The sequence below is a fragment of the Setaria italica genome, chromosome V (assembly GCF_000263155.2).
Source record: "Setaria italica strain Yugu1 chromosome V, Setaria_italica_v2.0, whole genome shotgun sequence".
NCBI lineage: Eukaryota > Viridiplantae > Streptophyta > Magnoliopsida > Poales > Poaceae > Setaria > Setaria italica.
This window is the reverse complement of record NC_028454.1, coordinates 5,694,327-5,716,800: the sequence shown is the minus strand read 5'-3', so window position 1 is coordinate 5,716,800 and position 22,474 is coordinate 5,694,327. Positions and strand designations below refer to the sequence as shown.

At 47.8% G+C, this 22,474-nt stretch overlaps 4 protein-coding genes across 4 annotated transcripts in view; 3 read left to right on the top strand and 1 right to left on the bottom strand.

Annotated features, from left to right (window-relative positions):
- Positions 1-97: 97 nt before the first annotated feature.
- LOC106804324 (uncharacterized mitochondrial protein AtMg00810-like) lies at positions 98-841 on the bottom strand. The gene has a single exon (XM_014805182.1). The coding sequence runs from the start codon at positions 839-841 to the stop codon at positions 98-100; it is 744 nt and encodes a 247-aa protein (XP_014660668.1).
- Positions 842-6,286: 5,445 nt separating this feature from the next.
- On the top strand, positions 6,287-11,973 carry LOC101759078 (sphingosine-1-phosphate lyase). The gene is made up of 15 exons (XM_004967843.4): positions 6,287-6,833; positions 6,957-7,002; positions 7,808-7,959; positions 8,077-8,136; positions 8,457-8,681; positions 8,783-8,924; positions 9,133-9,183; positions 9,281-9,372; positions 10,043-10,169; positions 10,280-10,295; positions 10,617-10,724; positions 10,814-10,868; positions 11,163-11,309; positions 11,417-11,495; positions 11,597-11,973. The coding sequence occupies exons 1-15, from the start codon at positions 6,649-6,651 to the stop codon at positions 11,717-11,719; spliced, it is 1,608 nt and encodes a 535-aa protein (XP_004967900.1). The 5' UTR covers positions 6,287-6,648; the 3' UTR covers positions 11,720-11,973.
- Positions 11,974-12,045: 72 nt separating this feature from the next.
- On the top strand, positions 12,046-15,860 carry LOC106804373 (putative pentatricopeptide repeat-containing protein At2g01510). Its single transcript, XM_014805283.2, has 2 exons — positions 12,046-15,064; positions 15,627-15,860. The coding sequence occupies exon 1, from the start codon at positions 12,555-12,557 to the stop codon at positions 14,967-14,969; it is 2,415 nt and encodes an 804-aa protein (XP_014660769.1). The 5' UTR covers positions 12,046-12,554; the 3' UTR covers positions 14,970-15,064; positions 15,627-15,860.
- Positions 15,861-16,003: 143 nt separating this feature from the next.
- The window catches only part of LOC101758266, a 7,005-nt gene continuing 534 nt past the window's right edge, over positions 16,004-22,474 (top strand). The window contains 13 exon segments of the mRNA XM_014805285.2: positions 16,004-17,216; positions 17,314-17,371; positions 17,460-17,527; positions 17,749-17,928; positions 18,140-18,236; positions 18,323-18,446; positions 18,837-19,022; positions 19,123-19,249; positions 21,234-21,407; positions 21,487-21,636; positions 21,762-21,863; positions 22,001-22,110; positions 22,215-22,333. Coding sequence (XP_014660771.1) covers positions 16,980-17,216; positions 17,314-17,371; positions 17,460-17,527; positions 17,749-17,928; positions 18,140-18,236; positions 18,323-18,446; positions 18,837-19,022; positions 19,123-19,249; positions 21,234-21,407; positions 21,487-21,636; positions 21,762-21,863; positions 22,001-22,110; positions 22,215-22,333 — 1,732 coding nt within the window. The 5' untranslated portion in view covers positions 16,004-16,979.

Below are 22,474 nucleotides of genomic sequence, written 5' to 3'. Positions count from 1 at the left end.
TGCACAACTGAATGGTAGATTGATTGTCGATGAAGATGGTGGCGACGCTTGCCGCCTTCCCGTAGAAACGTCCGAGTAGACACCCAAGCCAGATGCCCTAGCAAGCTGTTGAAGATGCTGCGATGTACTCCACCTCACACGACGACAGCGCCACTACCGGCTGCTTTTGAGACTGCCAGGTTACGGGTGCGTTCCCAAGGCAGAACATAACGTCGGTTGTGCTCTTCCAATCGTCCACATCCCCGGCCATGTCCGCATCACTGTATCCCTTTAGCTCAATCTCACCATTGCCTTTAGTGAAGCTCAAGCCGTAGTGCAGCGTGCCCGCAATGTACCGAAGTATGTGCTTGACGACGCTCAGATGCTCTGTCGTTGGCTTCTCCATGAACCGGCTCACGTACCCAATAGAGGAGGCAATGTCTGGCCGGGTATGAACCAAGTATTGCAAGCTCCCCACAATGCTGCGGTACCATGATGCATCAACAGGAGGAGTTGTGCTGATCTTACTCAGTTTCAGGCGATTCTCCATCGGAACTTGCACGCTGTTGCAGCTTGTCATGCCGAACTTTTCCAGAAGCTTGGCCGCGTACGCCGCCTGCGACAGCGTGATCCACCCCGGTTGTTGGTTGACCTCGATGCCCAAATAGTATCTTAGGCACCCGAGATCACTCATCTTGAATGTCTCCTTCATCTCCTCCTTGAATGTGTTGACCTCTCCCTGATCAGTGCCAGTGATGATTAAGTCATCAACGTACACGCCTAGTACCACCCTCTTCTGTCCCTCGCCGCGCGTATACACGCCATGTTCCTTGGTGCATTTGTTGAAGCCAAGAGCCGCCATAGTGCGGTCCAGCTTTGCGTTCCAAGCTCGAGGCACCTGCCGAAGGCCATATAGTGCCGTGCTCAGCCTCAACACTTGCCGCTCGCGCCCTGTAACAGCGAACCCCGGAGGTTGTGTGACGTAGACTTCCTCGGGGAGGTCTCCATTAAGGAATGCAGATTTAACGTCAACGTGATGAACTACCCACCCCTCATGTGCTGCGACAGCCACCAGTGCGCGCACTGAGTCAAGCCTTGCCACTGGGGAAAACACCTCGTCGAAGTCGACCCCGGCATGTTGTACGTATCCCTTCGCCACGAGCCATGATTTGTGATGGATCACCGCCCCGCTCGGATCCTTCTTGAGCTTAAACACCCATTTCAGACCGATCGGGCAGTGACCGGCAGGAAGGTCCACCAAGCTCCATGTCCCGTTGTTGACGATGGCCGCCAGCTCCTATTGCATTGCTGCTCGCCACACTAGGTCCATGTTTGCCTCCTCGAACGTGGTTGGCTCCTCGGACGCCGCAAGGAGCAGCTTGTTGGGGTCGAGCTTCAGCAGCTCAGAAGTGTCGATGCAATCCGCCACCGTGCGGTACTGGTGTGGCGTACCTTCATCATCCAGGTCCATCCCAGATGGTATGTAAGACGATGGCATGGCAAACTTGATGTGCTCGACATTGTGCCCCTGAGTGCCTGCCGCCGGAGTACTTGGCTCCTCCACATCTAGTACAACTTCTTGGGAGTCCGCAGGGGATACAGGCGCCTCCGGCTCATTGCCGCCTGAGAGAATGTTCACAGTGTACTTAACGATGAAAGTCTTAGGAGACGAGTGCTTGCCGAAGTCAGCCCAATTCCACCCTTTGGCCTCGTTGAACACTTCTTCGCGGGTGATGTGTAGCCGGCCGCTCACAGGATCAAAGACACGGTAGCCTTTTGAGCCCGGCTCATACCCCCACGAACACCATCTTGATGCTCCTGTCATCCAACTTCTTGGCGTGTGGACGAGTCACCTTGACATGCGCAATGCACCCAAATGTGCACATGAAGTGAACCGCAGGCTTCATGCCGTGCCACACCTCATACAGTGTAGTCCCCTGCAGAGCTTTTGTCGGTGACCTGGTCAGGATGAAAATAGCAGTGCTCACCACCTTCCCCCAGAACGTGCTCGGCATCGACCTCGCCTTGAGCATACAGCGTGCCATGGCCATCATAGTTTGGTTCCTCCGCTCGATGACACCATTCTGCTAGGGAGAATATGGCGCCGTGAGTTGACAATGAACTCCCTTTTGAGCATAGTACTCGCCGAAGGTGACTGAGGTGAATTCACCACCTTGATCAGTACAGAGCGCTCGTAGCTTGCGCCCGATCTCCACCTTAACGCCTGCCTGGAACTTCTTGATCGCCTTCGCCGCCTCGTCCTTGCCTGACAGCAGTCGAGCCACATAAAGCGGCTCGCGTCATCGACGAGGAGAAGAAAGTAGCACCTTCCGCCGTGTGTCACTAGGGTGACTGGGCTACACAAGTAACCGTGCACCAGGTCAAGCCGCTCCTTCGTGTGGTACTTGGCCTTTAGGGGAAATGGCGCACACCGCTGCTTGCCGGCCAGGCACGCATCGCACAGCTGGTCAACATGATCCAGCTGCGGCATGCCTCGCACTAGCCCGCCACGGCCGAGCTTCCGGAGCGCGTCGAAGCCGAGGTGGCTGAACCGCTCATGCCAGCACCATGCGTCATCGTCGGAGTGCGCCAGTAGCGAGATGGGTTTTGTGAGGGTGAGCGTGATCTTGTAGAGATGATTTGTCGACCGGCGTACCTTGGCGAGAAGCTCCTTTTGCGGATCACGCACCCGCATCACTCCATCTTCAATCAAGATCTGGCAGCCAAACTCATCGAGTTGTCCCAAGCTGATTATGTTGCTGCGGAGACATGGTATGTAGTAGATGTCCATGAGCACGCGATGACAACCTTGCCGCGCCGTGAAGAGGATCGAGCCACGTCTGACGATGTCCACGACCGATCCGTCACCAAATTTGATAGTCCCGGTGGCGCTGCGGTCGAGCCCAGAGAAGGCCGCGCCATTTCCTGTCATGTGGTTCGACGTGCCTGTGTCGAGGTACCACACGCTAGTGTCATTGTCGTTGGTGTAGAGATCGGAGTCGCTGAGTTGTACCGTGGCTTACTCCTCATTGAGGAAGACTTAGCCTCCGACGCACGCTGGAACCCCATGATCTAGGACGTGCCCGGATCCCGGCAAGATTGCTGCAACCTAGCCATCAAGAGTGCCAGCTCGTCGTCGTCACTCTGTGGGGACGGTTCGTCGTTGACGCCCCCTTCCTCCGCTAGCAGCGCCTCGGAGGCAGCCAGGTCTTTCTTTCTCTTGAGGCACTCCCGTTTCCAATGTCTGGTTTTGCCGCAGTACTTGCACGCGTCTTTGTCAACGGGCTTGCTCCCACCATCGCCTCTGCGCGTGTCGGTGAAGCTCTTGGGCGGATGCGTGCTGTGTCGTGGTGGTGCCGAGACGCCACTCGTCCCGCTGCCGCCGTCGCAAATGTTGCCATCGCGCGAGCCCTCCTTGTCACGCTTGCGTAGACGGCGGATGAGCTCCTCTTCCTTGGATGAGAGAAGGAGATGGGAGCCCATCTTTGCAGCCACCGCCCGTGCCTCCAGTCTATGCTCCATGGCCTGGAGGCAGCCGATCACCTCCTCGATGGATAGTTCCTCGACATCGAGTAAAGTCTCAATGGAAATTGCGACCTGCATGAACCGGTCAGGGACCACCAGGAGGAGCTTTCGGACAACTTCAACATCGTCGATCTCATCTCCAAGCAGACACAGGTTGTTGGCGAGGCCGGCGATCCGCATCGAGAACTCATCCATGTTCTCGCCTTCCTTGAAGGCGGAGGCGATGTTGTTGAAGTCGCGCCGCATCATCTGTGCGTTCGCCACGCGCACGCGCTCGATGCCAACCCTCATGACTTTCATAGCTCCCCACACCTCCTGCGTGGTGTCCTTGCTGTCGATCGTGTTCACCATCTCCAGCGGCACTGAGCGAGCAATCGCAACTAGTGCCAGCTGATCTTCGTTGTACTCGACGTCGCCGCCGGGCTTGATCGCGGTCCACAGGCCTTGCGCCTGCAGGTTGATCCGCATCAGCGTTACCCACTCCGGGTAATATGTCTTCGTGAGCATCGAATACTGAACTGAAGCTGACGTTTCCTTCACCGTGCGATGTACCACGATGGGAAGCTCCCACTGCGTATGCCCATGGCCTCGCCCGCGTCGTCTCGATGTTGGTGATGGCGAGCGGCCACGGCGACTTGGTGGTGTGCTGCCTCGCCTTGGAGGCGTACGAGACATTGCCCCGCCTAGGATCGAACGAAGCTCTAAATACCAAATGTTGGTCGGAACGGCTGTTTCTTGACGAAGAAATAGAAACACACGCGAACACTTGGACTCAAGTAGCTTTTTGTGCTGAGTAAAGCCGGCAACAATTTTCTGTATTGATTGACTCCTTTTATTTGTGACTACAATTTTCTGTATTGATTGACTCCTTTTATTTGTGACTACAAGCAAACATGGTTCGGCCATTCCGCCGTGACGATGAGGTCCCGCACCACCTACAACCATGCGCACCAGAATGTTGTGTAGAGCTTGCTCCACCTCACGATGCAACGGTGTGGGAGCGAGAGACCTGGCAAAGCTCCAACAAACTGAGCGTGCCATCCTAACAGAGACAAGCAAATAATGGGGAGAAGGAGACGCTGCCGCGGCGCAGGGAGCCGGGGCCGGGGCGAGGCAGGTAGCTGGGGGAGTTGACGTTGACGTCGCCAATGGCGTCGTCCACGCGCACGGCTGACCGATCACTTCACCCTACTCCCATCTTGTATCTCCAACAAACGGCAACACCACACACAATAGAACTGAGTTTTCGTTGAATTATACTGTTGTTGTTTCCTGCCCAACGTGAATAGCACTTCTACTTGTGAAAAATAATAAAACACTTCTGAAATTCCTCAGGGAACTTTTTATAATTCCGCCCAGCTATCCAGGAACTAGTTATTTTTAGCCACGCGCATTACTATTCCATCCAAACTCCCACCAGAAAAAGGATCGCGTGAGTTTAATTAAGAATCCTTGACTTGAGTCAATCTTGACAGCCGCGTCTAATGTTTAGGCTTTAGACGCAGAGATTAGGCTAGGTCGCGGTAGGCACGTGGACTAGTTATCCGGCTACTACCCACGTTAATTGCTTCTAGCCCTTGTTTACTTCACCCCCAACTCCCAACTTTGATACTGTGCAAAAAGAAGATTCCCATCACATCAAACTTGCGGTAAATGCATGGAGTACTAAATGTAGACGAAATTAAAAACTAATTGCACAGTTTTGTTGTACTTTGCGAGATGAATCTTTTGAGCCTAATTAGTCAATATTTAGACAATAATTCACAAATACAAACGAAACGCTACAGTATGCTACAGTGCTGTAACAGTAATTTGGTACCTCCAAACTTTGGCAACTAAACAAGACCCTAGTCTTCTAGAAGCGCAGCAGTGGACCGGTACTACTTTATACTAGTTGACTGAAAATGTGAGCTCAGTTAATGTTATCCCCTCCCTGGTCAATTAGGTGCTATACTATTTTAAAATACTCCTATGTTTTCTTAGAAAAGGAAAATCGTTCCAGCTTTTGCGACCGCACACAGCAAATATGTACGGCAAAACATTGAATTTATAGCACTTGTGACGAAAGGGAATATATTAGGGACATATTGGTACTAATGGACGTGCAATAGAAAGAGATATGGGGTTATTAATATTTGCACAATGCTCACTACTAACCCATGCTCGAATTTCAGATTAAGAGAAACGAACAAAGCAGTAATAAGAAGAAAAGGAAGAGGAAAAAGGATCGAATGACATGCTTGGTTCACGTCTTCATGACCAAATACTGCTACATCACTCTGTCAAACTTTGCATTCGTGACAGGCGGATCAGAATTATGGTTAAGCTATAACTGTGGCTAAAAACCAAAACAACCACCTAGGAAAGCCGTGACGCGCTTAAGCGATGGCGTGACAATCTTTTTGGCCACGAACAAACACGCCCAAAGTTCCCCGGATTTCATTTATTGGCCTCACTCGACCTCCCCTCGCTTTGGGTTGCGTCCAAGGCTCCCTCCAAGCACACCTTTGCTGACTTCACTCCAAACAATCAACTGCATATCAAAATCAGAACGGTGCGATGCTTTGAAAAAGGCAAAGGCCTGCATCTTTTATTTCCAATGCCTGAAATATCAAAATCAGAAGAAAAAGGCGTCGAAGACTATTACTAGCAACTACCACTAGTACTAGCCATAAAAAAAAAGAATTGTTAAAATAAAAATGAAAATGAAAATGAATAAATGCCTGGAACAATACTCCGTTCACATTGGGTCGCCGTGCCTTGTTCCGCCTGCTTTGTGCTCTGCTGCCTGTCTCCAACTCTCCGCTGCTGCGCTGATCGTTCCCGTTCAGAATTCCTCTTTGCCGGGCGCGGCGGCTGCCACTGCTCACCAGCCAAGTCCCCGACCCCGCAGCTCCTCCTCCGGTCCCCCACCTCCACGGCTCGTCGGCTCCACCACCACTTCCTCCTTCTCCTCCTCCTCCTCCTCCACGCCTTATATAACAATTCAATCCGGCCCGGCTCTCCGCTCCTCAACTAGCTAGCTCGATCCCCATCCCGCCCGCTCGCCCGCTCGGTCCCCTCCGCAACACGACACCACCGCACCACGACACCACGCCGCACCAATCCGATCGAATCGGAGTGCCTCGAGCGACGACGCCGGCCATGGAGGCGGCGGCGGAGCTGGCGCTGCGCCTCCGGGCGGCGGCCAACGACCGCCTCGCCCGGTACGAGCCGCTGGCGCTCGTCGCCGCGCCGCTCCTCGCGCTCCTCGTCGCCCGGACCCTCCACGCCGCCGCGTCGGCCGTCGCCGACCGGGGGCTCGTCGCCATCGCCATCGCCGCCGTCAAGTCAGCGCTTCTTTCCTTTGTTGCTTGATTCCTCACGCTTCCCTGCTGTGGGTGGCCTGGCTGCGTGGTACGTGCTAGCAGTTGCTTTGATGCTCATCTCTCTGCTCTGCTGCTCTCCCGCAGGTTGCTGCCGGGAGTCTCTGGCTACATCGCGGCGGAGAAGAAGAAGGTGATGCTACTAACACGCTTGCATCTCTGTCGCTGCTTTACGGTTGTTGCATTGCACATCTTTACACGCCGTAACGAACGAAAGGAAAATTCGAACCTTCCCTGCTGCTTCGTACTTGCACCAATCGAGATGCGTCCGTGTTCTTATTTGTTCGCCCGTATGAGAAATTAAATGGAAAATTATCCTCCCGTGCTTTAGCCTCTGATTGATTCTCCCGTGCGAATTGGATTTCATCGGGGAGGCAGATAGCCAGTCATTGTTTCCCTTCCCCTTCGATAGTACTAGTGCAAGTAGTAAACAGGAAGCCTATAGCCAACAACTTGTTTCCGTCAACAGATTTTGACGTTCGCGTCTTGGAAAATATGCTTTCTGATTCGAGTTTAGATCTTGGCGACTTGGCAAAGAGCCAAAGTCCCGTACGCAGCTTCGCTGTCAGTACTGTTCATATGCTGATGACCGTTGGGACCAAGTTTCACCTTACTGATACGTTCATGCATTTTGCACCACGGAGTCCGTCTGTTTCCTTTTTGGTGCTACGTTGCTACTGTTAACTTCTCCTTTAAATCTGGCTGAGTATTCGCAACTTTATAGCTAGCTAACTGCTTTCGTGCACGCAAAAGGGTACCTTCTAAGTTCTGAGGTGGCATATGCCGATATGCGTGATGGACTGCTTGGTCTGATCACTCGTGATTACTTTCAGATATGATGTACTGCATTTGCTTCCTGTTTGCTTACCTTTATATAATCCACCACGATATCCTCAAAATATAGCAATGTCTCCTTGGTCCTTGCTACTATCGTACAGGTTGTTGACAAGATGCAATCTGGTGGGACCTCGACCAAGAACAACCGGCGAGCTGAGTTGCCAACTATTGGCCTTGGCGAGCAAGTGATAAAGGATCTTGAAACATTGAAAGCCAAAGATGTAGAATGGCAGGGAAAATGCTCCGGCACAGTGTATGTGCACCTCATTCTCACAGACAATAAACTGAAACTAGTCCAGAAAATCAAGTTCCAAGTCTTTGATTTGGTTATTATTTTATAAATTAATTTATTGGTAAACTTTTCTTGCAGATATATCGCTGGAAGTGAGTCCGAGGGCCATTTTGAATTGATAAACAAGGCTTACTCTATGTAAGGCTGATATTTCTCTCACGTCACTTCCAATCTTTATCGAACCAACGTACACATACTTTTCATGAAGTCTCATATAAATCTATATTCCCGTCGCATAAACAGGAAGTATAGCAGACAGGTAGCTATGATTGCATTAAATTCAATAGTTTTCATTAGGGATTCATCAGTGGATGAAAAATGGATTCCGAATTATTGCTCGTGTTTGAGGAATGCCTTTTTTTTTTTATCATAACCAATGCTCAAAGTTGCCATGTGATTCTTCTTAGCTTAATTTTGGCCTTCAATCATCAGCAATCTTTTTTTAAAAAATATTTCAGGTTTTCACACACCAATCCGCTGCATCAAGATGTATTCAAGAGTGTGGCACACATGGAAGCTGAAGTAGTTGCAATGACAGCTGCTTTGCTGGGCAGCAAAGAAAAATCATCTGGTGGACAAATTTGCGGCAACATGACATCTGGTGGAACTGAAAGCATACTATTAGCAGTCAAAACATCACGTGACTATATGCGATCAAAGAAAGGAATTACAAAGCCTGAAATGTGAGATAATGATTGATTATGTTTGATTTGCTCGACCAGTACCTTTTATTTTGAAAGTTTTGCAACTTGTTGTCTTCATGTTAAGAAAAGTTATTGTACAGGATAATTGCTGAATCAGCACATTCTGCATATGACAAGGCTGCTGAATATTTCAATATTAAAGTGCGGCGAGTGCCTGTGAACAAAGAGTTTCTTGCAGATGTGAAAGGATTCAAGCGATGCATAAATGGAAACACCATAATGGTAAGCTTTTGCATGTTTTGAAGTCACAATGGTCCTCGATGTCCTTGTTCAGTACTCCAGGTCCAGTTAAACTCAAACTGCTCTGGTGTCTTTGTTCTACTTCTATGTAACTGTCTGGTGATTACTTTCATCTTTGACTGGGAAGTCTCCATCTGCTCATATGTGTTTTTATATATATATTGTTCCCTAACAAACTCTCGCTATACAGATGGTTGGATCTGCACCAGGATTTCCGCATGGTTTAATCGATCCTATCGAGGTATGAAGCTCAATTATCATCATTTTAAAAGATTAGTATGTCATGTTATTCCTAATGCATGAGCTGGTTTGTTGGTTGCTTCACAACATATCTCCAGGAACTTGGTGAACTGGCTTCGCGCTATGACATTTGTTTGCATGTTGATTTATGCCTTGGTGGCTTTGTATTGCCTTTTGCCCGTAAGCTTGGGTATGATCTCTCTTCATAACCGTTAGATTTTCCTACTCATATGATTTTACTAGGTATAAGCACTCTGAAGGACTCAGTAGAACATTTCAAAGTGACCCTCCTACTTATTGCAGCAACCTGATTGGTCTAAAAATGATTTCTTCATTCCAATAAAAGTAAAGTGCTGAATGCCTAGAACTCCATTTTTAGGAACATTAAAACCAGGTTCCTGTAGTTGCAAAACTTTCTTGTAACCACTCTATCATTTGCACCCCAACTCGAAGTAGTTCAAATGATTAAAATTTTCTTCTAGAAACATTTTATCCATTCAAATTCTCTTCGTTGATATTTGAAGTTCAGGGATCCTATGATATTTGTTTGCCATCCAACACTAATTGCCTCTATGTAAAAACTGTCCGTCATTGTTGACAAATAAACTTTAAAAATGGTTACAGCCAAATATGATACAAGATAACCGCAAATGAGAGTAATATGTTTACTTGTTGTGATCTGCAATATAATCTGGAATAAAGAAAGCTTCAAATATTTAATTTCTGATAAAAATCAGCTTGTGACAAAGCTTGATAGCTTTAATCAGTGTTTTTTCTATCCATTTGTGAACTTTGAGTCTCTGACACTGACAGTGCTAATTTTTTGTATTTTGGTCTGTATTTTTGTCTGCAATCTGCAGGTACCCTATTCCTCCTTTTGATTTTTCTGTGAAGGGCGTTACATCAATCTCATCAGATGTTCATAAGTACGGATTAGCTCCAAAGGGCACAAGTGTTGTCCTGTACAGAAATCATGAAATTAGAAAGGTAAAAGAACATGGAATATCTGTCTTGATTTATTTACTCGATCAAATTCTAACATTTTCCCTCTCCGCGTGATTGGCTCTGACATCTTCGGACATCACCAATGAATTCAGCATCAATTTGTTGCTGGTAAGCTCTTCCTGTCCTTCCAAATAAAATGAAACTTCATTAATGAAATTCTGACTTCTATATGTACTCCTGTCCTATCATGGTCTCCATTATGGAAAATACATAATTTTGGGAATATTGTTGGAAGAATTGTTACTAATTTTCTTTAAACGGTCTGGAGAAGTTGCCTACGTTTCCATTAAATCAAATATATATATCCAAGCAAGTAGTACTTGGTGCCTGAAATTCGTTGTCTATCTTAACTTGCTTTGGCTTGTCGAGTCTTGTTGAAAAGTTTGAATAGTCCTTCACAGTGGCATTTGTGTTTCCTTGCTTGTTCAGTTACTGAGTGGACTGGTGGGCTTTATGTTTCTCCCACCATTGCTGGAAGCAGGCCAGGTGGATTAATTGCAGGAGCTTGGGCTGCTATGATGTATGTCGGACTGAATGGTAACAATTTTTTTTTCTGAATTCCATCAGTGTAGTGGTGGCTGGAAATCAAATAGTAGTTGTGATGTATGTTGCTTTTCTTATTCCAGGCTACTTGGACAGTACAAGTCGTATCATGGAAGTTTCAAAGAAAATACAAAGAGGGTAAACTTGTTTGCTTATAATGCCTGCATTCTGGACTAAAAATAAAAGACAAAAGACAGACTCTGACTGTAGTTGTGTTTTACCCATTTTGTTTAATTTGTTATAACTTTTTATTTGAAGTAATATTCACATAAACAATTGTTTTCTAATAGTCACATTGTCAAATGCCAAACTAATTAGCACGCTTGTAATATTTCTATCAAGTAATAGAGGTGTTTCCTATAAAGTAGCTGTGACTGGATCCTCGGAATGGATTACTGCTCAGCGATGGTTAAAGATTTATGGGTTGTGCAGGATTGAAGAGATCCCAGGGTTGTTTGTGATTGGGAAACCAGACATGACCGTTGTGGCATTCGGCTCGGATGTTGTCGACATATTTGAGGTGAATGACATAATGTCGTCAAAAGGGTGGCACCTTAACGCTCTGCAGAGACCTAACAGGTAAATCCTAGTTTCAAACGAACAATTTACGATGGTATCCTCACTCCATTAGCGAGGGGTATTATAATCCATGTGTTGTTCTAATCTGACAATCTTCTCTGCTTCAGTTTACACATTTGCGTGACCCTCCAGCACACGAATATTTACGGGGAATTCCTGAAGGATCTGCAAGATTCTGTGAACACTGTGAGTAGCTCGATGCATGCTATGCTGCCTAGTTGCTACTACATTGATCCATTCAGTCGCTAGGAAAGGCCTTATTTTCTTATGATGGTTGGCATTGGCAGGTGAAAGCAAACCCGGGTCCTATTAGCGGGGGAATGGCTCCCATCTATGGTGCCGCAGGGAAGATGCCGGACAGAGGCACGGTCAGGGAGCTTCTTGTGGAGTTCATGGACAGCTCTTGCTGAATTGATTATGGCTTGTGAATAATAGTCGCAGTGCTGTGATTTGTTTGTTGCCTTCGCACACAAAGTTACCATTGGAAAAGGGAAATAGGCAGTGAGGCATTACAACTTACACCATATGTATACAGGCGTTATAACTGCATAGCTGTGCAATGGAGTGTCCGTATGATTGTACATCTAAGATCAGAACATGCGTATAAAATGTACCATCAGACTTACATATGTATCATTTCCAATAAAACATCTGTTACATTTCAGGTGTATTGTCCCTATGAATTCTCTCTAAAGTTTCTTTTTTCCTTTAGGCAGAAGTCATTCATCTGACAAAAAGAAGAAGAAAAACCCATTATAATGGTAATGGCACATCTCACTAAAACGCCATGATAGAAGCCACACTCAAGAGTATGGTGTGAGCATATGTGTGTCATTTCTTGTATTAATGTTACTAAAATAAAAATATGAGCAGAAGTATGGGGCAGTTTTTTTGTTTCTGGTTCGTGCATTGAGAACCGATCATGTTGTGGTATTAATCCGGCAGGCGATTGGGGCAAAGCCAAGAGGAATACGTTTTCATCAGGCTTACGCCTCTGCTTCTAACAAGCGTATTTTGAGAAGGAACCCACCGCATAAAAGAGTAGCCGCGCAATTTCAGGATTTGAAACCACCACCAACAACAATTGCCGGCGACGAAGGGCACGACGGTTGGTGAGGTCGGCATCAGGCGACGAAGACGGGCAGCAGCGGGCGGCGCCGGGGTATAAAGGAGGAAGGGTGCGGGCACCCGGGGGCCGGGGCGGGGCGGGGGGCTGAGGAGGTGACGCGGATCGCCCATGCCGCCATGCGCCCATTCAAGCCCACCGCCGGCGCCTTCAGCATGGCCTCGCGCCTCGCCGGCGCCTCCACGCCGCCGGACGCGCGCATGGTCAAGACGGGCTTCGACCCAGTCATCTACCGCCACAACCTCCACCTCAACTCCCTCATCTCCTCCGGCCGCCTCGCCCGCGCCCGCGAGATGTTCGACCAGATGCCCGAGAAGGACGTCGTCTCCCTCAACCACATGCTTTCCGGCTACTCCAGGTACGGCGGCCTCGCCGCCGCCGAGGACCTATTCCGCGCGGCGACTCACCGCAACGTCTATACTTGGACCATCATGATGGGCATACTCGCCACGGACAGGCGTGGCTGTGATGCCGTGTCGCTCTTCCGCGACATGCTCAGGGAAGGGGAGGCGCCCGACAGCGTCGTTGTCTCCACCGTGCTCAACGTGCCTGGCTGCGATGTCGCGTCGCTTCATCCCGTCGTCACCAAGCTCGGCTTCGAGACCAGCGTTGTTGTCTGCAACACGTTGCTCGATGCATACTGCAAGCAGGGCCTCGTTGCTGCTGGCCGGAGAGTCTTCCTGGAGATGCCAGAGAGGGACGCGGTCACGTACAATGCCATGATGATGGGGTGCTCCAAAGAGGGCCTGCACAGTGAGGCACTTGAGCTATTTGCTGCTATGCGACGTGCAGGCATTGGCGCCAGCCAGTTCACGTTTTCTAGTATGCTGACCGTGGCAACAGGTATGGTTGATCTCCACCTCGGACGTCAGATTCATAGTCTTTTTGTGAGAGCCACCTCAGCACGCAATGTCTTTGTCAACAATGCATTGCTTGATTTCTACTCGAAATGCGACTGCCTTGGTGATCTGAAGCAGCTGTTTTGGGAGATGCCAGAGCGGGACAATGTTTCGTACAATGTGATGATCTCAGCCTATGCTTGGAACCGATCTGCCAGCATGGTTTTCCAGTTATTCAGGGAGATGCAGACAATTGGCTTTGACAGGCGGGCCTTACCGTATGCTAGCTTACTGAGTGTAGCTGGCTCACTGCCTGACATTGAGATTGGGAAACAAATACATGCTCAGTTGGTACTTCTCGGCATTGCTTCGGAGAATTTTGTAGGAAATGCCCTGATTGACATGTACTCAAAATGCGGTATGCTGGATGCTGCAAAGACAAATTTTGCAAACAAAAGTGATAAAACTGCTATTTCCTGGACTGCAATGATAACCGGGTGTGTCCAGAATGGTCAGCATGAGGAAGCGCTGGAATTATTCTGTGACATGAGAAGAGTTGGTCTAAGGCCTGATAGGGCAACATGTTCTAGCATCATGAAGGCTTCCTCAAGCCTGGCAATGATTGGGCTAGGAAGGCAGCTGCATTCTTACTTCACAAAATCAGGCCATATGTCCAGTGTGTTCTCAGGTAGTGCCCTTCTTGACATGTACGCAAAATGTGGCAGTTTGGATGAAGCCCTCAGAACATTTGATGAGATGCCTGAGAAGAATTCCATCACTTGGAATGCTGTAATTTCAGCCTACGCGCACTATGGACAGGCGAAAAATGCCATCAAGATGTTTGAAAGTATGCTTCACTGTGGTCTTTATCCAGATTCAGTCACCTTCTTGAGTGTGCTAGCAGCCTGCAGTCACAATGGTCTTGCAGAAGAATGCATGAAATACTTTGACCTGATGAAGTATTACTATAGCATGTCACCCTGGAAGGAACACTATTCTTGTGTTATTGATACCTTGGGTCGGGCAGGCTATTTTGATAAAGTTCAGAAAGTGTTGGATGAGATGCCATTTGAGGATGATCCAATAATATGGAGCTCCATTCTTCACTCATGCAGGATCCATGGAAACCAGGATTTAGCTGCAATGGCCGCTGAAAAATTGTTCAGTATGGCACCCACAGATGCAACACCCTATGTTATATTGTCCAATATATATGCTAAAGCTGGCCGTTGGGAAGATGCTGCACGTGTGAAAAAGATTATGAGAGATAGAGGAGTTAGGAAAGAGTCGGGTAACAGTTGGGTTGAAATCAAGCAAAAGATCTACAGCTTTTCTTCAAATGATCAAACCAACCCAATGATAGCTGACATTAAAGCAGAGCTTGACAGGTTGTACAAAGAGATGGATAAACTAGGCTATGAGCCTGACACTAGCTGTGCCTTACATCTGGTGGATGATGAGCTAAAGCTGGAGTCGTTGAAATACCACAGTGAGAGACTGGCCATTGCATTTGCCCTGATTAACACCCCACCTAGGACACCAATTAGGGTTATGAAGAATCTGAGTGCCTGCCTAGACTGCCATTCTGCCATCAAAATGATATCGAAGATTGTGGACAGAGAGATTATCGTAAGGGACTCGAAAAGGTTTCACCATTTCAAGGATGGCATTTGCTCTTGTGGAGACTACTGGTAGGAACTAGGCCTGCTGCATAGTTTGGTGTACAATAAAAAAATGCATGCTGAATGTGCCAAAGCACAACCAAAGATTTACAGGGGCACATATGTCAGGTATAGTGTATGTACTTGTTTTCTAATGATAAACTGATAGTAGATAGTAGTGCAGTTCTTCACATTGCCAGTATGCTACACTGTTGTTGATAATATTCTAAGTTCCATGGTTTTGTTTTTGGGGAAAAAAGGTGTTTGTTTTCTCTTGCACCTATCGTATTGGACCCTGTAAGTGAATCTGATATTCATTTTGCCATGTCAAACAAGGCTTAGTCTGCTTGAAATCGCCCCATTTTGGTTCACAAATTGCAATAAATAAAGGGTAAAAAAAGTAAGGTGTTTTTTTGCATGACAAGGAAATTTTCCCCACTCCCTTTGGCATTCAAATGGTTACCTTTGTGTGCTTTCCCAAATTTGGCTACACATAATAATTGATGAATCAGTACATTTTGTGCATATGTAAGTTGCTCTGTGCACATTGATATTCCTTGTGATTTAACTCTATTTTCCTGTTGAGTTTGACTGGCAGTCAAAAGTCACTATGCAGTTATAGTTGCCATTCTCCTAAATTTGTTTGCCTTCTGTTTTGAACTGTACCTGAAGACTTTTACTGTTTGTACAGCACTGAAGACATACCTGAATATGGAAGTTGAGGCATGACTCTGGCATTAGGCCTAGTTGTGATTGACATATTCGAGGCGAATGGTTATATGCCACCAGGTTATCTGAATTCGACCTGGAGGTCCGGCAGGTTAGTTCCTAAAATTATGCAGGTACACTTTAATCTGCATTGATATTCTGTTGAAAAGGATGCATTCCTCTGGAAATCTTTGATGACGAAACCTCAATTTACACACTTGCACTGGAAACACGAGTAGCTTGTAGCACAACAGGATATGTATAGCTTGTAGCACAACAGGAAATGTTGGAAGTAAAATGTTTACGATGATGGAAAAGGAAAATTGGTTAGGAAGAAATAGGGCCAAGGTACTAATTTGTGGTGCACCAATCACTACTTGGCTAAGTAGTGGTTGACATACACGAGAGATGCTGTGAGTATTACTTATTGCATTGTTTGATATAGAAATTAAGATGGTTAGTCCATTGAGATATGGTTACTTGTGGTAAAATAAAACTTGCTCATCCGGGTTTAAGTCTCCGACTCAGCATGGGTGTTTGCATTTTTGGTTAATTATCTTTTTAGTAGTGAGGCGTCTATGGTAACTCTATCAATCTCAAGATTTGCGGGTCAATATCTCAAAAGACATTCATAGGGGTAGGATGTGCATACGTAGTTGTGTGAGTTTATAGCCTTATAGGAATGAGTTTGGGTGCCTATGTGTGAGCACATGTACTCGCGTTCCGAAAAAAGAAAGAACGAAGGTTTAATTTATCAGATATTGACCGGGCGGCGATGTATGTTTTTTAAACTGAAGAAAAGGAATGCCTGGTGCTGATCTGAAAAAAAGAAGAAGAAAACTGTGCATGCTCTGGAGGGTACTGATGTGAAAACCCTGTGGAGGCGTGGACTGTAGCGGATTCGGTAAGGAACGTCTGAACTGAAGGTACAGAGACGGCCGCGCCCACCCAGTTGAGCCTGAGGCTGAGGGCCAAAGTTGGCCAGACCAAGCGGTCTCAGATGGAGCACGTCAGTCACGCAAATTACAGTGTGGTGCTGTGGAGTCGTGGACTCAGATTTTTCCTTTTCCTTGCGAAGGACATCCGCTCTGAATTATAGCAGACTAAAATCAGCACGGTCGCGGCCTCGCGCCGAGTGAAGATTTTTTTTTTCTTTTCCTTTGTTTTTGGCTGGTACTACTGGTTGCAGTCTTGCAGAGCTGTAAATTAGCACAAGTTACCTTCTGAGCTTGGTTAATTCGGCTCTTGGTCCGGCCGTACGCCTCCACCCGCCGTCTGTCTTTCTCCTAAGCGGTGGCTGCGAGCGGGCCTGCGTGCCTTGCCTTTCTCTCGATTCATGGGCATGGCGGCCTCGCCGGCTTGTGCTCCGGGGCTCATCTCCGGCCCCACGCTCCCTCCCCAGCGCGTTGCCTTCCGTTGCTACTGGGCCCCAAAGCCCTCCTCGTCGTCGTCCCACACCAGGCGTCCGCGGCGCAGGCGCGTACTTGTGGTTGCAGCTGCCTCCGCCCGCGCCTCCCCTGCGGCCGCTCGGGGCCTCGACGCCGACGACTTCCGCCACCCGCTCGACAAGCAGGCAAGTATTTTCTTTCTGTCCGTATATACTGTTGGATTGCACGATGACATGTAACTTCCCGTCCTCTTGACGAATTTTCTCTTCTCTTCTTCTGCAGAACACTTTGCTGCTAAGAGCGATCCCTGGCCTTAACGACATGGGCAAAGCTTTGCTAGGTCGCCCACTTACACCTTACCATTCCATCTTAAGTTCTTAACGCCCTAGCCGCTATAATTCATTTGTGTTTGCCTTTGCCTAATGCAGGCCCGGTCTCTGAGCAAGTCATGGTCCTCCAGAACATCGGATCATCTGTTCTTGTCTCTCCAAACCAGGTCTGCCTGTCAAATTAATCACATACCAGATAGTCAGTTTCATTTTTTCCCCCACCAATAGGGTTCTTATTCTTGGTAAAATTCTTGCATGTTGAGAATACAGTAAGTATACTGACTGACATCAGTGCTATTGAAGAAGATTTTCCTGAGCTAGCGAGTTGTTGGTTTCACCATCGCTGGCTACTGTAATTCAAGACACTGATAATGCTTTCTCTTTTCAGCTGCCAGAACTTCACGAGCTCCTTGTTGAGGCTGCAAAACTCTTGAACACAGAAGCTCCTGACTTGTACATACGGCAGAATCCTGTTCCTAATGCTTACACCTTAGCAATCAACGGCAAAAAGCCATTCATAGTTGTTCACACAAGCCTTGTGGAGCTTCTTACTAGAAAAGAGTTGCAGGTACAGATGTGTCTTTCATTCGTCAATAGCTGGCAGCTTGAACACATCTGTAGATTTCTTGATTCTTTGAGAATTATTAGTTGGTTTTTTTCTTTTCTTGCCCTCGTTTAGATGAGCAATTCAGATGTGTATGATGAATTTTTAGCTAGTACTGTATATACGTGTCTGAATGCATCAGTTACTCAACATGTATAATTTTTGTTTCAATTAGGCTGTTTTGGCTCACGAGCTGGGTCACCTGAAGTGCGATCATGGTGTGTGGCTTACTTTCGCCAACATACTAACAATGGGAGCATACAGTGTCCCTGGTAGACCATCTAACCATATGCCACCTAAGGGGCTAACAATATACCGTTCATCAACTGCTTCTGATGGTAACATGCACTCTCTTCAGGTTTTGGCATGGTTGCTGGCTTCATGGAAGAGCAGCTGTACAGATGGCTGCGAGCTGCAGAGCTGACTTGCGATAGGGCGGCTCTTCTTGTGGTGCAAGACCCAAAAGTATTGACACCCTCAAATTATTATTTCAAAATTTATGTTGATTCTTACTGAACGCAACTTCAAGAAGAAGAGTTGGCATGCTATTTCTTCCATGTTTACTTTTGCTTTGGAATTGGATTGTTTGCATGGTGCTGCCAGATATTTAAACATGAATTGTGTGTCTATTTTGTTTCTTGACGTATTGAAACTAAATTTTTGCAGTTATACATAATTTTATGTGTACTACATACTTGATGTTTTGACGAAATTTCGAAAGGCTCCAACATGATAGAAATCTGCACTATTCTATCATCTGCACTATTGGGGATGCCCTCACCCTTGATATGAGATCTGCACTATTCTGTCATCTGGGTCTGGCTAGCAATTTTTGCCGTAGAAGGAATATCTGTTATTTTGTGCAGTAATGCTTACTCTGTAAGTCTGTATCATCACCTAATACTCATTTTTGATTGTCAAGAGGTTGTCATCTCTGTTCTGATGAAACTGGCTGGAGGAAGCCCATCTCTTGCCGACCAGCTAAATGTGGATGCCTTCTTGGAGCAAGCTCGTTCCTACGACAAAGCTGCATCAAACCCAGTTGGGTGGTACATCCGGTTAGAACTCTTAACTCATGGACCATGATTGGCAATCTATTAATGTTATGGAAATGAATGTGTTGTATGGCATTTCTCTCAATCTCTTTACGCGTTGCAGGAATGCTCAAACCAGAGAGCTTTCACACCCTTTGCCTGTGATGCGAGCTCGCGAGATCGATGAGTGGTCAAGGAGCCAGGAGTACAAGACTGTAATGCAAAAATTGATTCAGCTGGGGCTAAACAAAGTATAGCTAATGGTGAGACGTGTGAAATAGTTTGAACTCAAAATCCATCATGTTTCATCGTTTCTTTGCAAGGATGCAAAACTTCAACTCATGAGTACTATTCTGCTGTGTATCTGATAATGACTTTGTTTTCCCCCCTTCCTGGGCCCTTTTTCTTTTCAGGAGTCTAGAGTTTGTAGCTTGTATATGAAACGGAATGTTTGGATTTGGAGAAGGCTGGTGCTGCTGGAGAACAGATACAAACATGGACATATGTACTGTATATATTTGCACCTGAAGTTAGTTTTCTTGTATATGCTCTTTTCTTTCGTCCTGTTACAGTGCACTCTTGTAACTAGAAGTAGAATTAATAAAAGTTAATTGAATTATTAATTTTCTTGTTTGAGATCTCCACGATTGGTCTTCTTGAGAGTATCAGTACTGTGACATTATTTTTTTTTAACGAATGAGCACGAGATTGTGCCCATTTCATTGATAGAGAAGGTTTGTACATTCGGCTAGCCGGAAGTGGGTACCAGCAAACTTCCAGCAAACGCAATTACTCGCGAGAAATGAAAAGCGCTAACTACTACCCATGCTCCAACTTCTTCCTTGATTTTTGCAAAAAGTGCAAGAACTAACATTTCCTCTCGATTGAAGACCCGCCTGTTCCTTTCCTTCCAGACTTCCCACATGATGAGCAAGACAATGGAGCACATTCCTTTCCTAGGAGCTTGTGTTTTAATGGTCATGTTTATCCACCAGTCTAGCACGTTATCGCTTGAGCGCCAAGTTGAGGGATGTGAGCTTGGTTGTGCTGTCCAATCCGCCACCAGGCCCTAAATCCTTTTGGTGAATCTGCATGCCCCAATAAAGTGATATGCCGTCTCCATTTCACATATGCATAGGGCGCAGGAAGAGGAATGTGGTCATCTCCTACGCGCTAGGCGGTCAGCCGTCCACACTCAGTTTTGTAGTATTAACCATGCAAAGAATTTGCATTTCAGTGACGCCCAAGATCACCATCACCAGAGTGCTTTGTGGAGCCTCGCGTGACATTATGATGCATGACGCTGTTGTGATCAGTGATCAGCAAGCTACTGCTAGTGAGTGAGGAAGGCAAGAAAAGGTACTCTTGCAGCCGGTTGGAATTTCAAAGAAATTCGGTACGATCTCGTCAACTTGGGCTCCAATCCTCCTATCCAAACAAAGCAAAAAGACTTGCGTTAGGGAAAAGTTTAGTAACGGGTTACCAGATTTCATTTTGACCTCCGGCTACGCTCTTAACGGTCAACAGAAATTTGAATTCGGCTTGAAAGTAGACAAATTTGGGCTCACATTTGGATCAAATCACGAATCAGATCGCTTTGGTTCGTGTTCGTAACATACATGCGAGAGGAGCCACACGCTGGGCTGGATGGATGAACCGAAAAGCCACACCTGTCCGATGGTCCCCGCCTCCACCCGGCATCCACCTCGTTCTCGACGCATACGGCGAGCAGCTGCGCGCCGGCCACCAGAGAGAAGGTGCAGAGGCCATCAACACGTACGGAGAAGACGACGATGGCGTCGCCAGTGCCGCCGGTGTCACAGGTAGGTAAGGCACTGCTGCTCCTGCTCCGCTGCCCGGCTGCCCGGCCACCGTGACGATGATACTGGAGCGCGGGATAGATTCGGGTTGTGTGACACGGTCTGATTCGATCCGTTCCCACCCCCAGGTCTCCGGCTGCAGGGCGTGTTGCGTTCCAGGATGCGCTTCCTCGCAGCTCCGCCGCCGCCGGTCGCTCAAGGCGGCTGCTGGCCTCCCGGCCGCTGGAACCAGCATCCCGCGGCCGCGGCAGCGGCTGGACGGTCGCCGCCGTCTGCGGGCGTCCCCTGCCAGCGCCACCGGTCCTCCTCAACTGTCGTCAATAGTGAGCGATCGATCCCTTCACCCTCCCCGCCAATTGTCTGGATGGTGATTCACAGATTCAGTTTGGTAACAACAGTCTGAACTGAGAGCGAGTTCGATTCCGCCGCGCAGCGAAGCGTGGTGCTGGACATCGAGGGCACGACGAGCCCCATCTCGTTCGTCACCGACGTGCTCTTCCCCTACGCCCGCGACAACGTCCGCAAGCACCTCGACGCCACCTACGGCTCCGACGAGACCAACGACGACATCGCCATGCTGCGTGCCCAGGTAGGTTCCCTCCATTGCTAGTTCAACTACAGACCTGGCTGGCTTCGTCTTTCTGAAAGGGGGAAAAAGAATCTGCCAGGTGGAGCAGGACCTGTCTGAGGGGATCGCCGGCGTCGTCCCGGTCCCGCCGGACGAGGCCGGCAAGGACCCGGTCATCGACGCGCTGGTCGCCAACGTGGAGGCCATGATCAAGGCGGATAGGAAAATAACCTCGCTGAAGCAATTGCAGGTACTGATGGCGTCGCCATTATCGTTGTCGAGTTCCTCTTCAGCTCCAAGCTGCCACTTCACAGCACTCGGATTAAGTCACACAAGACGATTCTCTTCATTGATTTGATGTAACATCACGTGAAGGGCCACGTCTGGAGAACTGGATTCGAGAGCGAAGAAATCAAAGGGGTGGTGTTCGACGATGTTCCTCCGGCACTTCAGAAATGGCACGCTAGCGGCATCAAGGTTCTTGCTGTTCCTCCGCACAACAATATGCTGCATGTGCATGCTTCCAATTTCACATACATTGTCGAGCACATCAAATATATGCTGAATTTTTCTCAAATTGTTGCTGAATTAACCATGACAGCACATGATTGCAGACTTACATATACTCAAGTGGCAGCAGAGAAGCCCAGAGGCTTATTTTCGGGAACACTACCTACGGGGATCTTAGGAAGTACCTCTGTGGATTCTTTGACACAACGGTCGGGTACATACTGTTGCTATCGATCACCTTCGACTCATTGATGGTTGTCATTGTATTTGAAATGAGATTGTGATTGCTCATTTAACGTTTTCACGTCTGATGTGCAGAACCAAGAGAGAAGCACGCAGCTACTACGAAATTTGGCAGTCGGTCGGGGTAGATCGGCCGTCGCAGATACTGTTCTTGACAGATGTGTACCAAGAAGCCGCAGCGGCAAAGGCTGCAGGTGACCTTTATCAGTTAATGGCAATGGTGTTATAATAGGTTCAGGTGTCAGGACTACCCTTGAATGAGAAGGGGGGGGGGGGGGGGGGGGGGGGGGGGGGGCACCAAAATACCCCCTTTTCCTTTGGGATTTTTTGGGTTT